Raw genomic sequence first — 8,570 nt, forward strand, 5'->3', positions numbered from 1 at the left:
CCCAGCACTTTGGGAGGATGAGACGGGCGGATCATGAGGTCAGAAGATGGAGACCATCCTGGCTAACAAGGTGAAACCCCGTCTCTACTAAAAAATACAAAAAAACTAGCCAGGCGAGGTGGCGGGCGCCTGTAGTCCCAGCTGCTCGGGAGGCTGAGGCAGGAGAATGGTGCAAACCCAGGAGGCAGAGCTTGCAGTGAGCTGAGATCCGGCCACTGCACTCCAGCCTGGGCGACAGAGCGAGACTCCATCTCAAAAAAAAAAAAAAAAAGAAACAACAAAACAAACAAATAAAAACCCCCAGATCTCTAAGGAATTTAAGGAATTTTCATATTCTTGTTGAGGCCCAAAGCTTTCTGTCACTCAAGACTGCTTGCCAGGTGCGTTGGCTCACACCTTTAATCCTAGCACTTTGGGAGACCAATGTGGGCGGATCACCTGAGGTCAGGAGGTCAAGACCAGCTTGGCCAGCATGGTGAAACTCTGTCTCTACAAAAATACAAAAATTAGCCAGGCATGATGGCAGGTGCCTGTAATCCCAGCTACTCGGGAGGCTGAGGCGGGAGAAACGCTTAAACCCGGGAAGGGGAGGTTGCAGAGCAGTGAGTCGAGATCGCGCCATTGCACTCCAGCCTGGGCGATGAAGCAAGACTCCAAGCAAAAAAAAAAAAAGATTGCTTTCTAGGGCTTCAGAAACCACTCAAGCTGCATCCTGTACCTGCTACAGAGCCCCAAAGCCTTCCAGACCCAATGTGGAACAGCTAAGCCCAGGGAATCTGGTTTGAGCATGAAAATACTGGCTAGCTTTCAGTTATTCGGAAAGCATGTTCCTAGAGGCCTCTGCTTTGATGGTGGATTTCCATTCTCCAAGTGAGTACTGTCCTTCCAACTGGACTGACAGTCAGTAGGAAACAAATGCCATGCGCCTCAACTGACATGGCCCTTCTTCTCTGACAAGGAGAGTAAAACACGGACACTGGTTTCCAAAGCTAAATCTTTGTTTAGACTCCCGCCCATGCTTACCGCTCTTCCTCATTTTGGACTGGCCTATGCATTTTGTTCCCGTTCCCATTGAGACAACTTCCTTTGTCACTGTGGGAAAAAAACAAATCGTGTGAGTTCTGAGAAACGGAATGTTCCCCAGTGCTCAGGTACAATCAGCCTGCACACTCCTCCAGGAGATTCTCAGAGGCCCACTCAACCAAGGCCTGCGGTTCCAGCACGGTGGTCTCCCACCATCAGAGGTACTGTGCCACCTAGCGGAGCACAAGCACACATGCCTAACATCGTAGTTCACACCCTACCCACGACTGTCCCTGCACAGTACAGCAATGTATAATTTTCTCATCTTCCACAGTGAGGAGCGTGCCAAGGAGAAAAAGTCTTACCTTGTGCCGGCTTATCAGGGGTGTCGCAGTCCTGGTCAGCTGGAGATTGTATCTTCACCACAGCTGCCAACAATGTCCACTCATGGTTTGGCTCAGGCTTCCCCTTCTTGGGCAGCCTGATGCCATAGTGCTCATAGCACAGCAGAGCAATCTCATCTGCGGTCCACATGGTCTGAGCTGGTGCTGAGACCTTGATCAAAAACCACAACCATCAGAAGTACGGAAAGGAGAACCAGTGCCTGATGCTACAGCCTCTCATATCCATGATTCAAGTCTTTCAAATGGAGCCCAACTAGTCAGACCGAGGTTTCCCTATCTGGAACTCTACGGATCATTTTCTCCTCCTATCTCCCTGCCCCCTTTTCATTTTTAATGAAAGATCAAAGAAACCTCAAATTCTACCAATCCCCCAAAATACTGTTACAAGTTTTTTTTTTTAATGTTAGATATCTGATACATTTCTAATGAGTCTGCATCCTCTACTCCACATTAAAGGACACGAGAAGGAAATGTCCTCACTACTCCAATTTTCATTGGAAACAGCACGTAAAGGATTGCAGACTCACTTGCTTTGGGCAGACCCTCACTGTATAAGGTTTATCTTTCTGGGCAGATGTTCTTATCTGTCCTCTTTTTCCAGGCATTTTATTTTTCTCTTCTTTCCCCTACAGCAGAGTGGTTCTCTACCGCCCTCGAGTAAATCCCCACTGAGATGTTTCTCAGCAGTTATGTGTTCTCATAGAGCTCTACTTAAGGGTGTGGGCTTTGGAGTCAACCTTTCTGGGTTCTAATTTTGGCTTTCCCACAAATTAACTGCGATGCTGAATAGACTACTTAACCTTGCTGTGTCTGTTTCTTCATCTGTCAAAAAAGTGATAATAATAATATCTAACCTATTTAGATTGTGAAGATTAAATAATACTTAGGGTTACTGTGAGGGTTAAATAATACTTATAAAAAGCAATTGCTACAATGTTGAGCATAATTAAGGTCAACTGTGATTACTATTACAAGAAATAACATTTGATGATTTTCCTGGTTAACTTGCCTTTAGCTACTTGGTGGTGGGGGTGAAAGGGGGAGGGCTGTAATGGGCATAGAAAGCCATGAAGAAAAAAACCATCAAGCAGATCCCTAGGATACTCTGCAGGGAAATCTCACTCTTGGCCCTATCAATGCTCACTGGATACATCCTGACCTCATTTGGACTCAATACACAAAAAGCTTCTTAGTAGAAAATGAGCTTGTATGGTGATAGACATAGCTAAGCATTGTAAAACAAAACTGAAGGCTGGGCGCGGTGGCTCACCTGAGGTCAGGAGTTCGAGACCTGCCTGGCCAACGTGGTGAAACTGTCTCTACTGAAAATACAAAAATTAGCCAGGCGTGATGAGGCGTGCCTGTAGTCCCAGCTACTCGGGAGGCTGAAGCAGGAGAATCGCTTGAACCCGGGAGGCGGAGGTCGCAATGAGCCGAGATTGTGCCACTGCACTCCAGGCTGGGTGACAGAGGGAGACTCCGTCTCAAAAAAACAAAAAAGGCTTTCCTGAGTCCCAGTTCAGGTAGCTTTTGAAAGATGGTATTGCTATGAATCCCCCTGCAGCGCAATGTGCAGGCTTGCTACTGTAGCGAACCATAATGGTAAATCAGACCATAGTGATTTCAAACAAAAATTTGCAGAAGTGAGACACGGTGACCTGAAAGTCAGAGCGTCAGCGCAAGCCTTGTCAAAAGAAAGCACAGGGGATCGTAGAATCCTCATTTGGAAGGGAAGGGAATGTCTCATTTCTAGGGAGACATCACAAGGCAGTATAGTTTATGAAGACCACCTGGCCATCGACCTGAAACTAAACCAGAGGTGCAATTCACAAACCTCAATAGCCAAGGCAGGTAGAAGTTGCCAGAAGAAACAGTGACTCCCTAAAACGAAGCAGCCCAGAACGGCATCATCTCACTCAGGCAGTTGAGTCTGAATGGGCATGCACAATTGTTGGAATGAATAAATGTTTTGCTACACTGGGTCCATCATAATTCGAGCCTAAACCCCCTCCTAGATCTTGAAAAACTTGAAGAACTTATTAGCTGAAAATAACAGCTCAGTTAAACAGGCACGTATTTGCCCACAAAACCGCATCTCTGAACAGTTTCAACAAGCGAAAAAACTGACGTCCTTTCCAAAGAAAAGGAAATCGGCTGCCAGGGGAGAAAAGGCTTTAGCGATGCTCGGAAGAAGGGACTCCTGCTTCACGCTGCCTCCCTTCCTAATACTTCCGGAAGCAGAGCCCCTTCCCGGCCGCTGGAGAAGCCCGGGTGGGACCCTAAGTCGGCCAGTTACAGGACGGGAGGCGCCAGGCAAGGCACTGAGGTCGTGCAGTGGGAACAGCGTGAGCGCCTGACCCACTAGGTCCTGAGGCTGCCAGGCCAGAGGCCCCGCGCTCGCCCGCAGCAGGAGCTCTTCACGCGCCGGCTACTGACAGTTCCAGGCGTGGAGCGCCTTCCCACGTGAAATGCGTCCCAGAAGATACGGTCCTCACAACCTCTTCCCTCAAAAACAGACTCGGTAAAGTTAGCCCGGATGCACCTGCCCCGTCTCCCCACTGCTTCGCTGAGGTTCCCCTCCCACCTCCACCACACGCGCCTCGGAGACAGCGAGGAGAATCCGCCTTCCAGACGGACGTGACGTCACCATGCCGCCAGTTCCTTCCGGCTCCCACCCCCAGAGGCGCGCAGTGCACGCCGGGCCTTGTAGTTTTTCCGGGGAGTCGGTGCCAGGGCCGAGATTCCCGCGCTTCAAGTCCCGCAGCCCGGGCAGCGTCCTAGGGATGCGTGAAACCGGATGATGGGAGCCACCTGCTGGCTTAGATATGCCTTCAGCTAGAGCTAGAATGATGTATCTTGCAGCACTACCCTGAATGTTTTTTTTGTTTGTTTGTTTTGAGACTTAGTTTCACTCTGTTGCTCAGGCTGGAGTGTAAAGGCGCGATCTCGGCTCACTGCAACCTTCGCCTCCCCGTTCAATCTGGTCTCCCGACTAGGCTGAATTTCTGTCTATAACATCACTGTCCAATAGATACATAATTCGAGTCATATACGTCATCTAAAAATTTCCAGTAGCCGGCCGGGCGCGGTGGCTCAAGCCTGTAGTCCCAGTACTTTGGCAGGCGAGATGGGCGGATCGCGAGGTCAGGAGATCGAGACCATCCTGGCTAACACGGTGAAACCCCGTCTGGAACTGCAACTGGAAAAAAAAATTTCCAGTAGCCTCATTAAAAAAGTCAAAATAGAAACAATCAGATATTTTATTTAACCCACACATCCCAAATAGTATTATTTCAACATATAATCAAAAATGTTTTTGAGATGGAGTCTTGCTTTGTCGCCCAGGCTGGAGTTGCAGTGGCGCAATCTGGGATTGTAACCTGGGATTACAGATGCCTGCCATCACTCCGGCTAGTTTTTGTTATTTTTAGTAGAGATGGGGTTTCGCCATGTTATCTAGGCTGGTCTTGAACTCCTGACCTCAAGTGATCCGCCCGCCTCGACCTCCCAAAGTGCTGGGATTACAAGCATGAGTCACGACGCCCGATCTCTCTCTCTCTCTGTCTTTCTCTCTCTATATATATACACACACACATATATGTGTATAAATACTTCTGTTTTAAATGCAAAGTTTAAAAAATCAGATATATATGTGTGTGTACACATATATATATATATATTTTTTTTTGAGACGGAGTCTTGTTCTGTCACTCAGGCTGGAGTGCAGTGGCACGATCTCGGCTCACTGTAAGCTCCGCCTCTCAGGTTCACGCCATTCTCCCGCCTCAGCCTCCCAAGTAGCTGGGACTACAGGCTCTTGCCACCACGCCCGGCTAATTTTTTGTATTTTTAGTAGAGACGGGGTTTCACCGTGTTAGCCAGGATGGTCTCGAACTCCTGACCTCGTGATCCGCCCGCCTTGGCCTCCCAAGGTGCTGGGATTACAGGTGTGAGCCACCATGCCCGGCCGCCCAGTATCTGTATTTTAAAAAACACTTATGTTCTGTTCTGTTTTTAATGCGAAGTTTAAAAAAATCTGATGTGTATTACGCTTAGAATACATCCCAATTTGGACCAGCCACATTTCAGATGCTGTATAGTTGCATGTGGCTAGTGGCTACTGTAGTACAGTACTACTACAGTGTAGTGGACAGGTCTAAAAACCTTTGGATTGCCAGGAATAGGTAATATAGCTGTCCGGATAGTTCAGGGGACTTTGTCACTCAGTAACTGAATGCCTCTATTACTAAAAATGAAATAATTCATTTTTCTTTGTTACCCCTCAGAAATGAATGCAACTTGCTCAACCCCATCCCTCTCTCTAGTTCAAAGGAAATGGGCCATGGCCCTCCTCCAAGGCCAAAGACTGCTCCTCATTCCTGTCCAGTATCTTTAATCTGCAACTGACTGCCTCTTCCGTCTTTAAAGAAATATTCCAGTGCGGGTAAGGGGTATCAAAGACCTTCTTCTAGGGTTCTTAATCTCAGAGATTTGTATTACTAGCAATGTAGTTGCACAACTAAAAAGTGAGTCATCTTCCTTGTTATCTCCCTTCCCTTAATCCCCTTAGTGCAATCCATTACCAAGTCCTGTTGATCTTACTTCCTATCTCTTGAATCCATCCATTTCTCTCCACTTCCATGCCAATATGCTAGTAAAAGTCACTATCATAGAATCTCTTGGATTGCTACGCTCATCTCTGAACTTCCACCTTTTCTTGCTTAACTCCAATTCATTTTTCACAGAGCAGCAAGACTAATATTTTCAAATCACAAATCTGATGTCACCCCACTGCTTAAATAATACTTCAGTGAACGCCTTCTCAGTACTTTATTTTTTTTTATGAGATGGAGTCTCCTTCTGTTGCTGAGGCTGTAACACAGTGGCACAATCTCAGCTCACTGCAACCTCTGCCTCCCGGGTTCAAGCAATTCTCCTACTTCAGCCTCCCAAGTAGCTAGGATTACAGGCACATGCCACAACACCTTGCTAATTTTTGTGTTTTTGGTAGAGACGGGGTTTCACCAGGTTGGCCAGTCTGGTCTCGAATTCCAGACCTCAAGTGATCCACCTGCCTTGACCTCCCAAAGTGCTGGGATTACAGGCGTGAGCCACCATGCCCGACTGGCTTCCCAGTACTCTTAAAATGCAAAAATCCCATAGTAGTGCTCACAGTACTGCACCGTCAGCCCCTTCCCACCTCACCTGGTGCTGTATTTCTTTGGGCTTCTGTACTCTGTCACTGGTCTTCTCCATGTCCCTTCCTACCACAGGGCTTTTGCACTTGTTGCCATACCGTGGAAAGCCCTCTTCCCTTCAGATCTAATGTCCTCAGAGAAACCTCCTCTAACTAGATCCATGGCCATTATAGTTTCTCAATACCCCATGGACCTCTCCTTCGAACCATTTACCTGAGCTGCCATTTTATACAATTTTGGAGGATGATTTATTACATATCTATTTTCTTTACAAATGTAGATGCTTGATGAAGTTTGGGACCATGCCTGTTTCTGCTCACCCCAGCAGAGCAGTTAGCAAATTGTGAGCCTGCAACTGTCTGAAGAAGAAATGGCGACTTTATGTCCCTTCTAGCTTTCACACTCTTGGTCATTTTTCCTGCCAACCCCCACATACAAGTTGTCTACTGCTGCCTCAGTTCCTTTCTATCCCCAGCCTCCTTAAGACCAGACAGCTGGCTTCTGCCTCCAGCCCTCCATTAAACCACTCTGTAAAGTCACTGATGACATCATCAATCCTTGTAGCCTTTTTCAATGGTGTGCATTGACAGTATTACCCGAAACCTGGTCCCTTACCTGGCCTTGGCCTTCCACCACCTCCCTTGGTGAGGTTATTATGTCCCGTTTTACTTATCACTCCCTTTCTGAGGATGTGCCATCTGAAAATGTTTCTTCCGAAATGCCACCTGGTCATGTACTGCTTAAACGCCAGCAGGGGTGAGCATGCTCCGCACTCCCTGAGGTAGTTCTGCTGGGTAACTCTGAAATGCTTAGGTTGTTTACCAGTTACAGAAACAGAAACCTGCTCTGTGAAAGGAGGCTGGCTGCTCCCAAACTGGGATGCTTGCAGGTTTCGCTGCGGTGCAGAAGGTAAGTCTTCCGTCATCTGAAAAAAGGTCTTCCCCGCTGGGTCAGGAAACAGGGGCTCCACTTTCACGGCAGGCCGTCAGCCACAGCCTTGTCACATTCTTACCTCTATTGAATGGAGCTGAAAATAATGAGAAAACTTCAGATTCATTACTCAACATTCTGCTATTCCCATCTGGCTAACAGGCATGTCAAGTTTAACATGTCCAAAACCAAACTCCCAACCTTCCCTCTGAAACCTGCACTTCAGAGGGCAACTTTCTTCTAGCTGTTCAGGCCCAAAACCGTGAAATCACTTTTGGCTTCTTTTTGTCACAACCCACATGCCATCACCAAATTCTTCTGCCGTCAGGAACACAGGCAAAGTGCAACCACTTGTGACCATTTCCACTGCTCCAACCACGTCCCAGCCACTGTCTCCTCAGCCTATGGTGACTGCTCAGCTGGTCTCCCTTCTTTGCCTTTGTCCTCCACACAGAAACTATAATAATCCTTGAAAAACACTCCTCTGCTCAAAACCCTTCCATGGTTATCTCACCTCCCTCAGAAAACACATACATTTCTGCGTGGCTTCCGGGAGCCTGCGTGATCTGGCCCCTCGCTGACCTTCACTCATCCCTGTCCAGTCACACCAGACCCTCTACAATTCCTCAAAAACATAGTCCTTTGGTCCGAATGGCCTTTTCCCATAGACCTCCCCAGCTCAGTCTCCAGACCTCTACTGAAATGCCTAGCAGAGGTCTTCCTGACCACCATAAAGTAGCACTGTTCCCTCCACCTCTAAAATAGCACCTCTGTCCCCTTACCCTGCTCCATTTTTCTTCTTGGTATATACCACCACCAGAAAGAACAGGTATTTCCTTGTTTTTTGTTTGTCTACTTCTCCTCCCTATCCCAAAGAAAGAATACAAGTTCCATGAAAGCAGGAACTTGGCTTTTGTTCACTGCTGTGTCCCCAATCCCTTAGAATGATGCCTGGCACAGGGCAGACATTAATATAAATTTGTTAAATAAATAAGATGGTAAAATCCTAAACATT

The 8,570-nt window shown here is 47.4% G+C and overlaps 1 protein-coding gene across 7 annotated transcripts in view; it reads right to left on the reverse strand.

The window, feature by feature from the left end:
- The window catches only part of ADAT1 (adenosine deaminase tRNA specific 1), a 31,362-nt gene extending 23,984 nt beyond the window's left edge, over positions 1 to 7,378 (reverse strand). For 3 of the 7 annotated variants that reach the window (XR_012429166.1, XM_015442708.4, XM_074027654.1), the window contains exons 1-3: positions 2,698 to 4,053; positions 1,389 to 1,578; positions 1,024 to 1,092 (exon numbers count right to left, since the gene is read on the reverse strand). Coding sequence is in view for 4 of the 7 variants with exons in the window: in XM_015442708.4 (XP_015298194.2) it covers positions 1,024 to 1,092; positions 1,389 to 1,557 (238 nt within the window). In the remaining 3 variants the exon portion in view is untranslated. Of the gene's footprint in view, positions 1 to 1,023; positions 1,093 to 1,388; positions 1,579 to 2,697; positions 4,054 to 7,240 lie in introns of those variants that run through there. The other 4 variants (XM_074027653.1, XM_015442707.4, XM_074027655.1 and 1 more) reach the window with 2 other exon arrangements.
- Positions 7,379 to 8,570: the final 1,192 nt, after the last annotated feature.

This window comes from Macaca fascicularis, chromosome 20, assembly GCF_037993035.2.
Source record: "Macaca fascicularis isolate 582-1 chromosome 20, T2T-MFA8v1.1".
Lineage (NCBI taxonomy): Eukaryota > Metazoa > Chordata > Mammalia > Primates > Cercopithecidae > Macaca > Macaca fascicularis.